General features: G+C 38.4%; 1 protein-coding gene across 17 annotated transcripts in view; it reads right to left on the bottom strand.

Moving 5' to 3' along the window:
• Positions 1-1,172: 1,172 nt before the first annotated feature.
• L3MBTL3 (L3MBTL histone methyl-lysine binding protein 3) overlaps positions 1,173-20,587 on the bottom strand; it is a 129,576-nt gene continuing 110,161 nt past the window's right edge. For all 17 annotated transcript variants that reach the window (XM_055263768.2, XM_055263803.2, XM_063621796.1 and 14 more), the window contains 3 exons: positions 7,596-7,765; positions 7,312-7,374; positions 1,173-3,003 (listed from right to left, as the gene is read on the bottom strand). In XM_055263768.2, coding sequence (XP_055119743.2) covers positions 2,860-3,003; positions 7,312-7,374; positions 7,596-7,765 — 377 coding nt within the window. In that variant the 3' untranslated portion in view covers positions 1,173-2,859. The remainder of the gene's footprint in view (positions 3,004-7,311; positions 7,375-7,595; positions 7,766-20,587) is intronic.

Genomic DNA, 20,587 nt, shown 5'->3' with positions numbered 1-20,587 from the left:
AATTCAACATTGCTTGACCAACATACCCTCTTTTATTTAGGGGCTGGGTCTACTGAATCTAGAAGTTGCAGAATGGCAGCCTGAGGACAAATATCAACCTGCAGAAAGGTTGTATTTGGCTTGCGCAGTGTTTTCAGTTTTTTTTTAAAAAAAATGCCTTTAGATGGGAAGGTCCTATCAAGGTTTAAATTTTCTATTCCTCTCTTTTCTCTCTTTTATTTTTTTGAGATGGGGTCTTGCTATGTTGCCCAGGCTGGTCTCGAAATCCTTGGGCTCAAGAGATCCTCCTGCCTCAGCCTCCTGAGTAGCTGGGATTACAGGGTTGAGCCACTGAGCTTGGCTTCCACCGTTTGTCTTACCCCAAGCCTGCATCTCTCATTTCAGAGATCTCCCTACAATCATGGTGCCCTATATTCTCTGTTAAAACTTAGACTATATCCTAGGGATGGAGTGGTGAGAGTTTCCACCTTCTTGAGGTACAGTGAATTCCTCACCACCCTACAGATGCTTAATGCCTTGCCTCTAACATGTAACAACATGTTTCATAGAATGAGTGGATGTCTTCAATAAGATTTTAAAAATTGGCCAGGAGTGGTGGCTCATGCCTGTAATCCCAGCACTTTGGGAGGCTGAGGCAGGCAGATGACCTGAGGTCAGGAGTTCAACACCAGCCTGGCCAACATAGCAAAACCCTATCTCTACTAAAAATACCAAAATTGGCCAGCTGTGGTGGTGGGCACCTATAATCCCAGCTAATCAGGAGGTTGATGCAGGAGAATCACTTGAACCCAGGAGGCAGAGGTTGCAGTGAGCCGAGATCACACCACTGCACTCCAGCCTGGGGGATAGAGACTCACTCTGTCTCCAAAAAAAAAAAAAAAAAAAAAAAAAAAAAAAAAGAAGATGTTTAAAATCTCATGATTTAAACTATGCTTTAGTTTTATGCTTTACACTTGAAAAAAAAATTCCCAATGGAGATGAATTGGACTTGACCTAACAATATATTATCTTTCAATATTTTTGTCATCATCTTGGGACACAGTTTGACAATTCTGAATCCTACAGATTCATTATATAGCTAGTAATGTCCAAATACTTGATGCTTCCTGTTCTTGTTCCGCCTCTCCTATTTGAGAAGCTTTCTTAAAAATCATACATATGTAAAAAGCATCTGTAATTAAGATTTTATTTCATTCATATCAGATATAACAAGTACAACTTGAATGTACAAATTCTGAACAAAACATAAAAAAGAGAAAACAACAACAAAAAACTTATTTAAGCAGATTCATGCAAATAAATGACTGGGACACTGCAGATGTCACTGACCCTGTTTTACCTTGAATTGACAAATGCAAAGGACTGCTAATGGACTTCCAACAGGGACATCAAAGGAAGTCCTACATCATAAAAAACGAAAGCAACTAAAGAAGAGGTGGAACTTCCCCCAGAATTCAGACAGCATGCTACAAACTTACTTTCTATTTTTAAAATAGTCCTTGAATAAATATCCAATCCTGCAATCAGAAAGTACATCAAAAGACGGACAAAATAATTTACCTTTTGCCTTAGAAATGCATTCTTGCAAAAGAAACACTACCAGCTATCTATTTATAATCAAGGGTTTTCATTTAAAGTGCATCTGTATGCTTATATATCGAGGCAAAGTATTCTACAGAAAAAGGAATCCTTCCAAAACGGAGGTTCTTGGGTAATTACTTTGGGAAATCACCTCCCTGATCTGTGAGCATTTCAAATTTTGTGTCAACTGAAGTTGCTCCTTCACACCTTGTCTTTTCAGTAAAATCACGACATTCGCTCTTCAGCCAACCCTGAAAAAACCTTTGGGTTTGGAGGACAATGCATGACCTGAGACAGGGCTCTTTACAGATTAGTGTTTCTGTTGACAGAATGAGCTCTTAGTCTCTGTAAAGCACCACAATTTCATCAATGACAATTAGAAGCTCTAGATCATCTCATAAATAGTTGAAGACCCTCACAAACACTCCCCCCAACCATAACTGCATACAACTGCATACTCCTCTGACACCACCTGGCTCTTGTAAACACCGGGGCACCAAGATGCGTGAGACTGATGCCACTCAAATACGCTACCTAATTTATTTATGTGTATATATTTTATTTTTCAATTCCATTCTTTTATATACATGTTTTTGGTAATTATAGTAAAGATGCTGGTGAAAAGTAATTTGTTTAACATTTCATAATGCGTGCAAAAGGAAAAATACTGATTCAAAGAAAATTCATTCTTACAACTATTCAGCCCTGACAATTACGACAAGCAGTTAGTTAGGCAATATCATGACTTGCAAAGTTATACTTAGCATAATGTTGCAATTCAAAATATGGCACAAAATTAACAATACAGATAACAGTCCTACTGGCTAAACTTAGCCAGGTTTTGACTAATTTGGTTTAAATTGAAATTTGATTATATAAAAAGGTTTCTGAAAGTATTGAAAAAGAAACAGTGTACATGAAAGAGAATTCAACAATGTTTACAAAATGCCAAAAGTTCTTTGCCCCCCCCATTTACCATAAATAATTAATGAAGTCCCCCTTTCCCCCCACCCCCCAGACTCAAAAAGATTTACAAAGATAAATTTAGCTCAGTGAACAGAACCAAAAGATGACTGCTGTTAGACAGTACCTGGTTAAAAGCTCAAGCACTTTCATATGAATTCATATATATTGTCTCTTGAGGAATATAAATAATCCGATAGTGTTGCTCTTTTGAGTTTTGGAGACTTCTCACTTAGGAGTTATAACCATCCTTGTGCTTTGAATAGAACATGAGCTTTAAAGCAGAATGCTGATGGTATTCAGAATTCACCATCTTCAAAGTTCATTGTGAGAATTCTTCTCTGCAGCTTTGAACATCAGGATGGAATTGAAAATTTTGAGAGCAGGGCCCAGTTTAATGCTCATAATTTTAACAATGTCTGTTTGAGTCATAAGTAGAAATGCTTCTCCATCAATTTGCTAAAATGGGGGAAAAAACAACAGTATGTGGATTAGTAAGATGCAGTGTTGTAAAAAATATTCAAGGTTAAATTACAAGCTGTCTTCTACATAGCAATGCTAAAAAAAGCACACAGAGAAGTCCATGTGTGCAATGACATTTCTTGATATATGGACCTTTCTTATCCACAACAACACACCCCAAAGTGGACTGGGAACAAAGTAAACTAATTCACCTGAAAAACCAGCCGAAAGGAAAATAGAAGGTGCCCATACCTTCCTGTGATTACTCTGAATTAGTTGTATAGTTAAGAAGAATATGGAAAAATCCAGGATGCCCAAAGTCTAGTTTTTATCACAGCAGGTTTTAAACTTAGAAGAGATAACAGGTACATGTGTGTTTCTGGACATAAAATAATTCAGGCAAACATATCAGCTACATGCAACATTTTTTTTTTTTTTTTTCAAAATTAGCCTTCCACCATGAAGAAAAGAAAATCAGAAAGATAACACTTATCTCTAGTGTGGCCACAGTTAGTCTTTACACACAGAAGAAAAGCATTTACTAACAGGGGCAATCAAACAGTGAATGTGAGGCTGGTGTTAAGAGTCACTGACTTTAAGGTGGTTCTTCTAATACTCAGGTAGGGTAACCATGAGAAAGACCCTTCCTCTCTTTGGGCATCTTCTAAGACAAAAGTCTATGCTTCTGAAAAATAGGCTACTATTCTCTAGAAGTTCAAAGGTACAACACATCTTTTAGGTTAAAAGATAAAATACTGTGAAAATAATGTCTGGCTTACTGGGCAGAGCAAAGAAACAGTCTGTCTTTATGACTTTCAGCTCTTTTTATCACCTTAAAAAAAAAAAGTTTCCCTTTCAGTTTTCCCATCTTGTACAAAAAGTAAAACACACTTTTGTTCTCTGCCTTAGAACATCAGAAACCTTGACAGCAATGCACTCTGTTACAGGTTGAATGGTGTCCCTGTCACAAAAATTCGTATGTTGATGTCCTGACCCCCAGTACCTCAGAATGTAACTTTTATTTGGAAATATGGTCAATGCAGAGGTAACTGGTTAAGACGAGGTCACACTGGAGTAGGGTGGGTGCCTAATCCAATTATGACTGGTGTCCTCATAAAAAGGAGAGATCTGGAGAAAGAGACACACATAGATGGAAGGCAACGTAAAGACCCAAAGAGAGACCACCATCTACAAGTCAAGGAGAGAGGCCCAGGACGGATTCTTTCCTCACAGCCCCCAGGAGGAAGCAACCTTGCCAACCCCCTGACTTCTAGCCTTCTTCAGATTCTCAGCTTCTAGAACTGTGAGACGATGCATTTCTGCTATTTAAGCCACCGGCTTGTGGTTGGCATTGTTATGGTGGCCCTAGCAAATGAAGACAACTCTAAATTCTGCAAACAGTTCTCTAAACAAGGCTGATATAATTAAATAGCTACTTCTTAAGATTTTCCTCTCTCCTTTAAAAATGAAAGACTTGTAAATATAGACTGCCTAAATGCTTCATCAGTAAGAACTGGAGTCATCTTATACAACTTCTTCAAGTAACAATTATGTGGAATGTCAACTGACATTCCCAAGGAGCCCACTACAAAGGCTGATTGGTTTATTATAACCTTGGCCCTACTGAAGGCTTCTGGCAGACACCAAGTCTCCTTCTGAAACTATGTAAGAGTATAACACAACAGGTAACTGATGAAAAAAACATCCAGAGAAAAAAACAAACAACCCCATCAAAAGGTGGGCAGAGGACATGAACAGACACTTCTCAAAAGAAGACATTTATGCAGCCAAAAAACACATGAAGAAATGCTCCTCATCACTGGCCATCAGAGAAATGCAAATCAAAACCACAGTGAGATACCATCTCACACCAGTTAGAATGGCCATCATTAAAAAATCAGGAAACAACAGGTGCTGGAGAGGATGTGGAGAAATAGGAACACTTTTACACTGTTGGTGGGACTGTAAATTAGTTCAACCATTGTGGAAGTCAGTGTGGCGATTCCTCAGGGATCTAGAACTAGAAATACCATTTGACCCAGCCATCCCATTACTGGGTATATATCCAAAGGACTATAAATCATGCTGCTATAAAGACACATGCACACGTATGTTTATTGCGGCACTATTCACAATAGCAAAGAGTTGGAACCAACCCAAATGTCCAACAACGATAGACTGGATTAAGAAAATGTGGCACATATACACCATGGAATACTATGCAGCCATAAAAAATGATGAGTTCGTGTCCTTTGTAGGGACATGGATGAAACTGGAAAACATCATTCTCAGTAAACTATCGCAAGGACAAAAAACCAAACACCGCATGTTCTCACTCATAGGTGGGAATTGAACAATGAGAACTCATGGACACAGGAAGGGGAACATCACGCTCCTGGGACTGTTGTGGGGTGGGGGGAGGGGGGAGGGACAGCATTAGGAGATACACCTAATGCTAAATGACGAGTTAATGGGTGCAGGAAATCAACATGGCACATGGATACATATGTAACAAACCTGCACATTGTGTGCATGTACCCTAAAACCCTAAAGTATAATAAAAAAAAAAAATATATATATATATACACATAGCATGTTTAAAGATAAAATACCAAAGACTTTAAAGACTCAAATCTAACACTTTCCATTTTTCTAATGACAAAATAAAAAATACTTTTTTTTATTAGTGTGTATGACAAAAAAAAAAAAACCAGAAGTTATAAAAGAGATGCATTATAAATTTATTTTCAAAAACGCTTTATTATTTTCAAAGGTAATGGCTACATGACACGTTCCAAGACAGACCAACAGCTCCCTATGTGGCTCTAAGTCCGCTCAGTGATACAGAATGAATTCAGGCTGGGCACGGTGGCTCATGTCTGTAATCTCAGCACTCTGGGAGGCCGAGGCGGGCAGATCACCTGAGGTCAGGAGTTCGAGACCAGCCTGGCCAACATGGTGAAACCAAGTCTCTACTAAAAATACAAAAAAAATTAGCCAAGCGTGGTGGCGGGCACCTGTAATCCCAGCTACTCAGGTGGCTGAGGCAGGAGAATCGCCTCTGCCAGGAGGTGGAGGTTGCAGTGAGCACTCCAGCCCAGGCGAGAAGAGCAAGACTCTATCTCGATTTTAAAAAAAAGGAAAAAACAGAAAATGAATTGAGAGTGTCAGTGAAGACACTTAGGACTTAGGGAAAGAAAATCTGAATAACTGCCAATTAAAGATCAAACAGAGAGAAAATAAAACATTTGCACAATAAGAACATAAATCAGTAAAAGGATGTTGGAAATCAGATCCTTGTGCATTTTAACAAGCTTTCCTCTAACGCATAAATTATACCTAACAGTATAACAACACTGACAACTGGTGGCTGGATTGTTAGCTGTGTCTATACTCCCCCAATGAAACAGAAAGTGTGCTGTCCTTAACAGTTGAGCTTTACACATAGGGGCAAACAAGGTGTGTATGCATGTAACTGTAGACAGCAGATGTTGGAGAAAGCCTTCTGAGATTACTCAGTCCACGTTCTGCCTTCTGGCAGGAGTAGACAGAGCCAAAATCAGAGGGGTAATTGACTGCTTTGCTTGGTGGAGATGACAGGCAAGTGGCTTATTTTTAAAGGTCTCTACTGAAAAGGGTCTCCTGCTGTACGCTTACAGAATTAAAAGTTAGAAACCAGATTCCTTTTTATTCTAGTGCTCACCGTAAGTGATATCATTCTTAATCACCCCTTATATTGAAGTTTTGGAGAGGTAGTTGAAAACAACTAATAAAATAATCTTCCAAAAGTGGACTGTGATAAATATCTTATTATAAACATTATTGAGGAATGTATATGACTTAAGAGATTTTTTTTAGACATAATACTAATATTACTTATTATAAACCTCAAATGGAGTCAATCATGGTATTGTTAGAATGATGCTGGAAAATAAAATAATGGAAACTAATTTCACTTTATTAAAAAGATAAAATGTTGCTTATTTCTTTCTTTGGCTTCTTCTGTGCTATAAACTATATAAATGCATGCTATTAAGTTCTGTGGGTTTTCTTTTTATAAGGAGCCTAGTGTTACTGCTGTGGGGCATCATAAAATGGTACTCACAACCATTCTTATGCATCTCATCTTATACAAAGACATTTTTATACAACTGATTCATACTGCCTGTTAGTATACATCAATTTGTCAATTTCGACACACCCCATCTCTTTCTGACTCTGCCAATTCCACACATTTCACCATCCACTGCATTTCAGTGCTTTGATCCCATTAAGTAACATATTGCAATTTAGTGGAACACTTACTTCATCTTTAAATACCTTTCCATGTTCTTCACACCCAGGTAAGCTCTGTATAAATTCTGACACCTGTCAAAAGCAATATCAAAATTCCCAGTTAAAAAACACAGTCAGAATCTAAATGCTACAGGTTCAAAACATTTAACCCACATGCATTAGTTATTTCTCTCAGAATAATTTCTTCTCTTTCAGAAAAAAAAAGACTAAATGCTACCTACGCTCAATGTTCCACACCTCTTAAGCCAGTAATCCTGTATCTGGTGTCTGGCGGCAAAGAAAATAAAATATACCTCGTCCGTGCTCCATTTGGAAACTTTACTGGCAGGGATTCCAGCGACAGTTGGAAGAAGTTTGCTTTGCTGCTCCCAGCGCAAGGGCAGACATGGAATTGGGGACTTAAAGGACAGAAAGACAGCTGACCGACGCTGTGCCTGCTGGACGGTGGGTTCTTCCCGGGCACCTGGTCAATGAAAACAAATGGGAAATCACTCTCTGAAAGCAGCAAGAAAGCCCCAAATGCCACGCATCTCCCAGATAATGAGACTGGGGGTGGGAGTTGTTAAAGCATTGGTTCCTTTCAGCATTATACTGTTGAATAGGCTCTTCTTTGTCCTTACTGAAGGTCACTATAAAAAACAACCTGTAAATTCAACTGATATTATTTGCTACAGCACTCATTGCTAAAGACATGCTTCATTATGTTGTTCAACGTTGTGTCTTTAATGCTTCAGATAAGAAACGTGCCTCAAAGTTTTAATGGGAAGGAAAGTTAGTCTTATTCTAGGAAGTTGTTTATTTGCTCCCCTTTCTGCTTTGGATGTTGTAAAGGTAACAGCCAAGTTGCATCTCAAGTCTAACACCTGTGCTTACCATGTATTCACAGTTGGAGTACTTTCTCTCTCCTTTTGTCTCAGGGCTTGGTTTGGTTTTTTAACTTCTTATTTACTAATCGTACTGATTTTTTAAATAGCCAATTTAATTTTTTGACAGGGATATGAAATTATTGCAATAAAAATAAAACAGCAGAAATGCAAATGCTTTTGTAATTTTTTATTTGTTCAGATCAAAATTAAAACTACTAAATATTCTTACTGTAGCCTGGGCAACAAGACAAGGTCCTATCTCTTGAAACAAAATAAAACCCTACTGAATATTCTATTTATGTTAGAGCTTCTGAACCCAAACCTAGTTTTATGGCTGCTTTCCTAAAAGAGCCATTCTCTAGCAAAGGAGTTTTGTCCTCTGAACGCTTGACTTAGAGCTGTCAATCGTCATCTCCTTATGGTCCTTTAGAACAGAAACCTTTTCTGAAAACTCTGTATTCAAAGCACCTTAGAAGAAAGGCACCTCCCCTACATTTCCTCTCCGCTCACACACCAGCTCAGTTACAAGGACACCTCAACTGTATCACAAAGCCTTGCTTTTGTATCTCTAAGATCTCTAGAAAGACGCAGAAATCACTAAGTGTAAAGCTCACTGAATTTTCACAAAGTGAACACACCCATGTAACCAACACCCTGACTGAAAACAAAACGTGGCCAGCACACCCTTCCGATCACACCTCACCTGTCAAGGGTGACCACTTCCTTGACTACTAACACCATAGATTCATTTACCCTCTTTTGAATTGTATCTAAAACGGAAACTTGGGTATCTGCCTTCTTTCTCTAAACCGCATGTTTCTGAGATTCATCCACATTGTTGTGAGTAGTAGAAGTTACCTTCTCTTTGTCGTATGGTTTTTTGTGGTTGTGAATACTCTGTAATTCATTTGGAGATCATGAACAATGAGCATCTGAGTTGTTTTTACTCTGGGGCTATTACAAACATTCTTGTACAGATTATTTTGTCAGAGGCGTTTGAACCAGAGCAACTCCATCTTGAGCAGGAGCTGGGTAAAATGAGGCTGAGACCTACTGGGTCTGAGACCACTGCATTCCCAGATGGTTAAGGCATTCTAAGTCAAAGGATGAGCTAGGAGATGGGGACAAGATACAGGTCATAAAGACCTTGCTGATAAAACAGACTGCAGTAAAGAAGCCAGACAAAACCCACCAAAACCAAGTGACCTCTGGTCGTCCTCACTGCTACACTCTCACCAGCGCCAGGACAGTTTACAATTGCCACGTCAACATCAGGAAGTTACCCTATACGGTCTAAAAAAGGGAGGCACGAATAATCCACCCCTTGTTTAGCATATCATCAAGAAATAACCACAAAAATGGGCAACCATTTGGAGTAGCCATTCTTTATTCCTTTCCTTTCCTAATAAACTTGCATTCTCACTTCACTCTCTGGACTTGCCCCAAATTCCTTCTTGCGCGAGACCCAAGAATCCTCTCCTGGGGTCTGGATTGGGACCCTTTCCTGGTAACAATTTCTTGAACATATGTATGCATTTCCATTGCACATATACCAAAGAGTGAAACTTTGAGGTCACAGCATTTGTGTACATTAAGCTCTGGTAAATCCTGCCAGCTTTCCAAAACAACTGCACAATGCCTACCAATAGCATACGACAGTTCCAATTGCTTCACCTCCACACCAATGCTTAGTATTGTCTATCTTTTTCTTTTTAACCATTTAGTGGGTGTATAGTGGTATCACATTACAATTGCACTCGATGACTAACGATGTTGGTAATCTTTCCCTATGTTTATTGTCCACATAGAGATGCTCTTTTGTAAAGGGCTTATTCATATTTTATGTCCATTTTTCTATCGAGCTGTCTTCCTTTTTTCTTACTGATTTATACATGTTGTCTATATATATTCTGCGTAGAAGTCCTTTGTTGCAAATATGTATTACAAATATCTCCTCCCACTCTGTGCCTTCCTTTCTACTTTCTTAACAGGGTTTTTTGAATAACAGAAGTAACTGTAAAATGTTTAATTTATTAATTTTTTCTCTTATGGTAAATGTCTTATATGACTGTTAAAGGAACCTTTGCTTATCCCAAGATCATAAAGAGAGTTTTCTCTGCTTTACTCTGAACACTTTATGCTCTACGTTTCATGTTTAGATCTACAATCCATCTGATATTTATGTCTTGTGTATATATTAGGCAAGAATCAATATTCATAATTTTCCACATAGATTTTTAATTGCCCAACCATGATTTACTGAAAAGACCATCCTTTCCCCACTGTACTGCAGTGCTAGTTTTAACATAAATATCAATGTCTTTCAGATTCCATATTTTGTCCCACTGGTCTCTCTATCCCAATCCACAGCTTTAATTACTATCACTTTTTAAGTATACTGATGTCTGTGATGTAAGTCTTCTTCAAGATTGCCATGGCAATTGCATTTTCAATTTTACAATTAGCTTTTTTTTTTAAAAAAATGCTAAGATTTAGATTAGGCTTTCCATCAAATATACTTCTACTAGACAAATTTCCAGTAGATAAATTTGGTTAAGAAATGACTTCTTTACAATATTGAGTCTTCCAATCCATGAAGAAGCTAAATCCCTCAATTTCTTTGGCTCTTCTTTAATATCTCTCATTAATATTTTGTCATTTTCAGGTAGAGATCTTGTACATCTTTTGTTAAATTTATTTCTATGTATCAGATGTTTCCTGAGGCTGTTATAAGTGGTAAATTTTTAAAAAATTTATTTCTTATTGTTCTGTTATAGTTTTCTAATACGTTTCTTCTTAAACTAGCCTAATCCAAAATTTGAATTGCTCTGAATGCTAGAAAGTCACTATGCTGAGTCAAAAATCTGTTTTATTGGAGTTGACACCCACTGGTCCTGGTACTACCTCATTGCACTCATACAGAAAAATTCTAGTGTCTGCTCCACATGAAACATTTCAAATCTTCAAATATGTTTTAAAAAGCCATCATTATCCCTCTTTCCACATTTCATCCAATCAACCTCAAAGGTGCAGGGTCCTCATCCCAGTTTACTGAATATCTATTATGAACCAAATATATAAACCAGAAACAGTCTGTTTTTATTCTCTTTTTCTTTTTGAATTGCCCAGAGTTTAAGGAATTTTTGTGTAGCAAAATACGGACTAACTTAGAAACATCTTTTTAATCTCAGGTATTCTAAAGAGCTTAGCTATTATTTGAAATATAATATTTGTACATATTTTATAAGACAGCTTTATATGAAATGGTAAGATTTCCAATTCTACACTACAGTAAAACAATAGGGCTGACTTTATAATTTGTATCCTGAGTGCATGCCATATAATTAGTCTTTTCCAAAGCCACAGTCTTTATCCTATTACTGTTTATGTTCTATTAACACTCAGCATTATTCATTCTATCACTGCAGACCTACTCTTCCATTTTATTTTCTGCTAAAAGCTGTATTATTCACAATTCATGTCTAATGTTCCGAACATTATTCCTTAGAAAAATAACTAACCCATTCTAAGGAAATGACTAAAAACACCAAAGCCCTTATGTCTGTGGTTGCCTTTGCATGTCTTTAAGCCTAGACATATATACTCTTTTAGCTGAAAAGGAAGCTGGGAAATGCAGTCTTCGTCTGAGTACAGTCACATACATACCAGAGACCCTCCACTGTAACTGACTTTGAGATGATTGTTAGCGTTCGTGCTTCATTGTTTTCTTAAGATGAACTTCTAAACTTGGAATTGTGGAGTCAGTAGATGATAACTCAGAAGGAATCTTTTCCAGGTGAGAGAAAAGACTTTTGCCCAAAGCTGCTTCCTTGGAGTGTTTTCTGGTTTCTTTAGCATACCAGTGCATGATGAAGATAAGAATGGGAGACATTCTTTTATCTCACTGAAAAGTGCCATCCATCCGATCTATCCAGAGAGCATCTGCTGACCCTGAGGGAGGTGCACAGGTGCAGGGTTGGTAGAGGCACCTCTTACTGGGGCTTTGCCAGTGAATGTTTGAAATTTGAGTATAAAAGAGATCCTAACAGTACATTCCTTATACCATGCAATATCTCATGGCATGTAGGGCCAGGGATATTGGTGGTGCTGTGTTCTAAGACTGGAAGCCACTTTTCAGCTGGTCCTGTCTGACTTGTAGGTAGATTTGGATCTTCAAATTTGGCACACAAAAATCTTTTTATCTTTTTTTCAACAAAACTATAAATAGGCCTAGACATATATACTCTTCCAATCCTAGTACCAACTCTGCATCCTTCGCATTAAGACTTTCCTTCCTTTTGCTGAGTCTTCTTCGCTAACTGATGTTACCAGCCACAGAGCATGCCACCTCCTATGATTTTAATCCAAAAGGAATAAAGAAAGCAGCTTCATTTGAGCAAATTTGTACTGCATTCCTTGAATTGCAAAGAAAAGTGACTCCAGGTTTTTATTTTAACATGTTATGATATAGGCTAAAATAAATGCAAATAGACTCTGGCTCCAGTAGGTGGTTCAGTGCCAAGAGTAAGGAAGAGTAGGTTTAAATGTGCACAATATGCCTCGGGAAACAGAGCCTCGTGTTCTAAAGACATTTCAGCCACCTCTCTTTGCCTAGGACCCTATTTCGTACCACTCTCCTCTCAAACCATTGACATGCATGGAAAAGAAAATTTTTAAGAAGTTTTCTATATTTCTGAAGTTTCCTGTGATGAAAATTGACCAAAGGTATGTGGTCAAACTCTTTTCTCACTTGCCCCACTTGGTTTCGGGTTGTGTGCTTCCACAGTGAGTAAAAATATTTTAGGCTGACAGCGAATAACTAAAATTACCATATGGAAGGAATGGTCATCCTTCCTGATTCTTGATTCAACAATCTGATAAATTTTATTTGTAGAACCAAAGCTGTCATCCTCAACAGTGGAAAAGATAAGAAAAGTGACAGTACATTAAAATGCACACAGTATACTACAGAGAAAAATAATAATATTCATTATGTTTATGAACAAATTATTCAGTCTAATGTTTAATCAAATACTCACTACTTTTCTTTAAAAAAATTTTCTCAGTGAGGCCTATACATATGTATGAGAAAGAGACAGACACTAAAGACCTCTAGTCATGCATAAGAGGCATAAAGACCAATGTTTTGTTGAAAAAAAGATAAAAAGATTTTTGTGTGCCAAATTTGAAGATCCAAATCTACCTACAAGTCAGACAGGACCAGCTGAAAAGTGGCTTCCAGTCTTAGAACACAGCACCACCAATATCCCTGGCCCTACATGCCATGAGATATTGCATGGTATAAGGAATGTACTGTTAGGATCTCTTTTATACTCAAATTTCAAACATTCACTGGCAAAGCCCCAGTAAGAGGTGCCTCTACCAACTCTGCATCTGTGCACCTCCGTCAGGGTCAGCAGATGCTCTCTGGATAGATCGGATGGATGGCACTTTTCAGTGAGATAAAAGAATGTCTCCCATTCTTATCTTCATCATGCACTGGTATGCTAAAGAAACCAGAAAACACTCCAAGGAAGCAGCTTTGGGCAAAAGTCTTTTCTTTCACCTGGAAAAGATTCCTTCTGAGTTATCATCTACTGACTCCACAATTCCAAGTTTAGAAGTTCATCTTAAGAAAATAATGAAGCACGAACGCTAACAATCATCTCAAAGTCAGTTACAGTGGAGGGTCTCTGGTATGTATGTAACTGTACTCGGACAAAGACTACATTTCCCAGCTTCCTTTCCAGCTAAAAGTGGCCATATGACTAATGGACATAAGCAGAAGTGGAATCTACAATATCCTATGAGTTCTGCTAATTGGACTTGGAAGTGCTCTTAAAAGCTGAGAGCACACCCACCACCACTCCCCCAATATGTTCCTCCTTCCTGCTGGGTAGAATAGTACTTTAATGGCTAGCCTTCCAGCAACCACCTCTAACCATGATATGGTGTTGGGAATAGGTGCTCTGCAAGGCAGAGCAGCAAGATAAATGGAATCTGATTTCCTGACACTGTTAAGTACCATTTAAATCCTGGACCAAGCTCTGTACTTCCTTTATGTGGAAGAGAAATAAGCCTCTTTTACCTTAGGTAAGCCACTTTTATGTGTTTTATATTACACACACACACACCCCTAATCCTAATCACTACTAAAGTTTACTGCAAAAACATTTTTAACAGTCAGAAATACAAAGTAACTAGCCTAGATAACCCAACAGTAGGGGATTGGTTTGTTAAGTGATGCTACATCCATCCACAGAGATAGTATTTAATATTATGTTGCAAGAAGTATAAATACTTAACACAAACTGCAGGTTACAAAGTAGTTTGTACAACATTTCAGATAGAAACAGTCTAAAAAAGTAGGTCCCCACATTCAGAAAATGGTATAAAATTACATGTAATTTTGATTTTCTCCATTTTGCTTCCCTGTATTTGCTAATTGTTCTATAATAAACATGTATTATTTGGATAATAAAAGTTATATAAACTAGCAGCTGGTATTAAATAAACTACTTAATGTTCCTAAAAAATAACAAAAAAATGGAAGTCTCACTTTGGTGACTTGGAAAGCAATTTAATATTAAAATATTAATATTTTATTATTATATTAATACTAATATATCATTAAAACAACATCAATTGCTGGGTCTCGTTAATATCAGAAGAAAATGATAGATGGGAGTAATAGTAAGAAAAATAAGTTTGTGGATCTTTGACTTCATTATTTCATCCCTCTAAAAAAGCAGCAAACGAGGGATTTTTTTTAATGTTGATTCTTAGTGATAAAGGCCTGCCTCTATTGTTTGCTGTATGAAAGTTCTTCGTTCAGCAATTATTTATTCAGCACTGTACTGTATCAGAAACTCGAAGGCTATATAAATACAGCATATACTTGCAGACTTTTGTTAGGCTACAGAGGACAATGACCCAAAATGTGGCACTTTGGCATGCTAAATGCTCCGAATTAAAGGAAACTGAAAGACCACAGAAGTAAGCCTCAGAAGCAAGGTCTCCCTTTGACCTTCCCCCCATGCCCTGGTCTCTCTGATCCCTTCTTTCCCATGTGCAGACAGAAATTCTCTCTAGAATTTCCTTACCTGACTAAGAAAACTTCTTTCCAAAAGAAATGCAATTGCCAACTTAGAAGTCTCATCAAATAGCCAAGAAAGATTTAACCACTAAAAGTCATCACCATGCCCAGAGAGACTTTTCATCTATTCTTCTCAGGGCATCTCCAAGAGATTACCCAAGAGACATTATCTACATAATAAGACAACATTTGTTCACAGTGAAGTTCTGCTCCTCACCTTCCTGCAACCTCCCGCAGAACTGAGAAATTTTGTCCCAGGACATTGTTCTTTGGGCTCATTCATTTCTCCTGAAAATGAATTACTACCCCTCACAACTGCCTATACCAATCCCACCCCTATTCTCCTTTCCTCTATGAAAAGGGGTCACAAGCTTCAACCATTGGCCTTGAATCTCATATTTGCAGGACTCCCACGTTTATGCACATTAATATATTCTGTATGCCTCTTTCTCCTATTAATCTATTGTCAGTCATCTCAGTGAACCTTCAGAGAAGGCAGAGGGGAAGCTTACCCTCTGTCCCTACACTTTTTCGAAATGAAGTTTAATAAATAATAATGTCATTATCCAAAGTAGAAATCTGCAAATCAAATCTGCTCACATGCCTCTCATTTCTGGTTGAGTACAGGTATTAAAATTCCTGATTTGGCTTAGGGTAGAAGAAAGTGATGCAGAGAAAATACCTTTGTAAAAAAAACTTCTCGAATAAAGACGATCCTGAAATAAACATCCTCTGGTGTTTCAGGAGAAACAAGACAATAAATCTTCAACATAGGGAACACTACCTAAACCAAATATGAGGTCTTTTGGTGGAAAGAAACATCTCCAGTACCATGGAGGGTAAGAACCTGTTTCCTACCAGACTGTTCCCATTAGGGCCCAACAGAACCATCATGTGGTAGGCTGACCCAGGAGGGCAAGTGCCAGACAAAAGGAGGTACACATTATGCTCCTTGCCGCTTGCCAACTCAGATCCCAATCTGCTCCCTGCTTCTCCAAGCCTGAACAATGCTAAGTCCAGAAGCCGCAGCACCAGCTACTGCTTACCACTTGCTCTGACTCATTCCTGTTCCTTTAGGCCAGTGGCAAAAGTGAAACCAGAATCTTCAAATGCCTTGTCTCAGTTTAGTTTCAAAACAATGCTTTGAGGGAGCTATCCCTAAGGTGAGGAAACGGAGGCCCAGCCCTGACAGCTCAAAGCCACACTGTGAGGCAGCAGCAGCACCAGAAGTGATCCTCGATCGCCTGCCTCCTAATACCAAATACAGGGTTGTGGTCAAGAGGGTCAGTTTTTGAGTCTGATAAACCTGGATTCAAAGCCCCACTCTGCCACTGACCAGCTCTAAATATTCCTGGCTAAATCAAATTAACAGTATTGTAGTAAGGATGACATGGTATTTCTAAAATGCTTATCCCAGCATCTGGCATATAGTAAGCATTTGGCAAATGGGAGATAATATTTCTCTGTTGAAAGAAACGCATATAACTGGGAGTATATTGGGCATGAAATAGTAGAAACGGAAATGACTCAATAACCCTCTTAGGCTAACATTTCACGAATCTATAAAATATGCTTTTAATATGAAAGGAAAGAATAAAACCAGAAGAAATGGGATACATCTGTTAATATTTTTTAAAATAAGAGTTACTAACTGGTGACCAAATATAAAAGGATGAACAATAAAAGTGTTTGGGTAAAATAAGTGAATTGACAGCATGAAGGAATATAGGTAAAATTAACTTGCAAGACACTTAACTCAGGCATGAAAGATAACTGAGGATCACTTCAAGGTTAATAATCAAAATAAACCAATGGCTATGGAAGCAGAAAGCAAGCCTGTCTTTTTAGGTGAGAATCTGGCATGTTATAAAATAGAATTCAGCTCTCTCACATGAGGCACCCAGGAGAGACAGTGGCTGCAGAAGGGAAAACAAAACCATACTTTCCCAGGAATACAACAATTTAAATTTGAAGGTCAAACCATTCAATTCTTTACTAATGGGCCTTCCATAATGGTAGGAATGAGCTACTTATTCAGGTAGAGAAGACAGAAGCAAAGAAAGAGAGGGAGGGAGGGAGGGAAAGAGATAAGGAGTGAGGGAGGGAGGGAGGGAAGTATTGAGTTAAAGTCCCCAAAGATCAAATTCAGCAGCATAGCAGGAATCGTCCCCGAAAGCTCATAATTACACATACTCTACTGAACTAAACAGAATTAACAGAAGAAATGGGTGGGGGAGGAGGGAAATATCCTTTTTTAAGAGGTGAGTGTGTGTGTGTGTGTCTTTTAAATCAATTTGCTCCTAGACTCAAAACAGGCCTCATGGACCTACGGAGTCTTAAATCCTCTCGACATTGTAAAGCAACTTAGGGTGGTTTCTCAAGTCTCCTCTAGAAGAAATGCTACCCACACTGCAAGGGGCATTCTCTCCCACCCCTAGGCCACCCCAGCCAGGCTAGGTTTGAAAGGGCTGCTTCTGCCACTGGAGGAGTGGAAATGAGAATGAACACTGGTGGGTACCTGTAGGTTCACAAGAGGGCTCTGGAATGGAGCACATCTGCCTGACCTTCAGCCTCGGGTTTGAAAGAGGAATTATGCCAGGACTCAAACGGGAACATTAAGCGTTTAGTGTTCTTCACAAAAGACCTTGGGAAAACTTCTTGGGACGCAAAAATGATCAAACAGAAAACAATTACCATGAGGCCTCTGATAAAAAGTTCCAGAAAACATCAGAAGAGCACTGAATTATACCTAGAAGAGTTTCATGACGTTAGCAATGCACAAGGGGAAATAAACTCTATAAAACAAAAATAGGCTATGAAAAGAGAACAAGCCAATGCAGGAAATCACAGGAACATAAGAGACACTGCTGTTAAAATTCATGTTAAAGGCAGTAAATAGCACATTCGACAGAACGAGAGACTGAGTGAGCTATTCCAACTTGCAAAACATGTTGACAACATCACAAAATGCCAAAGTTGTTAAAATATTAAAATACTTCCATATTGGTTGGTAATAGTTACTCCCCACCATGCAGTCAGTCCCTTGTGGGACGTCCCCAAGATCCAGCATTTAAGCATAACTTCTGTTACAGCACGGAGCCTCCAGGACCCTGCTCCAGTACTAAGACAACTGTTTAACTGTCCTGTGCCATGTTGGTTACCAAATGAGCTGTTGAGTATTTTTTTTTTTTTTTTTTTTTTTTTTTTGAGATGGAGTTTCACTCTTGTTGCCCAGGCTGGAGTGCAATAGCGCAATCTCAGCTCACTGCAACCTCCGCCTCCCAGGTTCAAGTGATTCTCCTGCCTCAGCCTCCTGAGTAGCTGAGATTACAACCATGAGCCACCACGCCCGGCTAATTTTGTATTTTTAGTAAAGACTGGGTTTCTCCATGTTGGTCAGGCTGGTCTCAAACTCCTGACCTCAGGTGATCCACCTGCCTCGGCCTCCCAAAGTGTTGGGATTATAGGCGTGAGCCACCGCGCCCGGCCCCTGTTAAGCATTTTTCATATCATTCCTTGGGTCTAGCCCAAGAAGAATAGATATTATCTTCAAGAAAGATACAAATGAAGCAGAAGTATTAATAATCATCAAAACTATGACTTAAGGAAGCTTTCTCGATCTAAAGAAGACTGAATCAAAAAATCAAAAAGGCTCACGACTTCCCAGGCAAAACATCACAAAAGAAGACTGAATTTAAGAGCCAGGTTCATTTTCAAAACCAAGAGAGTAGACTGAATTTAGGTGGCCTAATCTCACATAGTTAAAAGGGATATTTTGGTTTGTTTCTTTTGTTTTGTCTGATTTTCCCTCAAAGAAAAACAGACCAAACATCTGGCTGAATATAGTGCATCTGTGGTGGGCCATTATTTGTGCCCTTCAGAACCAGGGCTTCATTCTCCTCCCTGTGGAATGCAGATGCTCAAAGCTGCCTCCCTCTCCCGCAACTGCCCATAGCCAAAGGGAGCTTCCTTGCCCGAGGACATGTGCCCCTCCCAGCAAACATCCATCCGAGGATTGGTCAATTTAGAGATACAAAAGCCTGGGTCCCTTGCCTGAACTGGGATAACTCTGAACGGCCACCTGCACAACTTGTGGGATGGGCTAAGGCCTCTGCTATAACTACATCACAGCTCAGCTTCTTGGTCTGCCCAATCCTGCTTCTTTCACTCTCTCACTGGTGTTGCTCCCAAGAATACTCACTAACAAACCTCTTACACAAAACACTCTCAGGGTCTGTTTCCCGGGAACCCCATATAAGGCACTCAGCCAGGGCTCTATTAAGAACTGAGAGGCAGGAGGAAACCCACTGACTAGGCTCTGAGAGGTCCCCAGTGTCAATGAGAAACGTCTTCAGATACTATAAGGCCTGGTTTCGGACCAAAGCTCCCGGGATTTTAGGTGAAGACAACCAGTAAACTACTGGATGGTGCTATCCAGTACTGGACAAAGTGCTATCCAAATCTCTTTCATACAAAATGGTTCCTGAAAAACCATTTTGAAAAGATAAAAGAAATCTAAGGCTAAGAAAGATGGTAAAAGAAAGCCTGGAATCGTAACATGATTTCACTATAGATAAATTTTATGTTACAATCTTATTCAAAATGTTTCAGAAACGTGAAAAAGAAGAAAAATTATATTGATTTTAGGAGGCTAAAGCTGGATGAGAAAGTAAAGGAGAACATTATAGGCCAATCTCACCTATAAAAATATGTGCAATAATTCTCAAAACAACTTATTTTATGAAGCTCTCTTTCAGTAACAAAAAGTAGGACAATATGCAAAACATGCACATTGAACTACAGGTTTTACAGGTAACAAAACAATAAAAATAAATGACTTGAAAAATTACAAAATTAAGAATTATATATGACTCCTAGCAATGGTTCCTTGAAAGGAATAATAAAACAAAAACTTAGGCAATTCAAATCAAGAAAAACAGAAAGAAAAAAATTAGAAAGACATAAAACCACCAAGAAAAAGAAGAGAATACCATGCATAGTATATGATAATAAACTGGAAATTCTCCATTACGCAAACAATTTTCAGAAAGAAATTATGAAAATTGGCCCAGCAAATAAAATGGAAAGTTAAATAAACACCGAGTTAAAAAGATCGCTGAGAAACTAAATATGTTATCAAATTATTACTCCCTCAACAAGTTTAAAGCCTAGAAGATTTTATTATCAATCTATCTGAACTTTTAATGATCAGGTAATTCCATACAATAGATACTTATTCCACAAGACTACTACTATTAATAAGAGTGAATACTCCAGCCACTGATGCATTTAGTTCTCACAATAATCCAATGATATAGATACT

The sequence above is a fragment of the Symphalangus syndactylus genome, chromosome 2 (genome assembly GCF_028878055.3).
Source record: "Symphalangus syndactylus isolate Jambi chromosome 2, NHGRI_mSymSyn1-v2.1_pri, whole genome shotgun sequence".
In the NCBI taxonomy this organism is placed as follows: domain Eukaryota; kingdom Metazoa; phylum Chordata; class Mammalia; order Primates; family Hylobatidae; genus Symphalangus; species Symphalangus syndactylus.
This window is presented reverse-complemented; position numbering and strand designations above follow the sequence as displayed.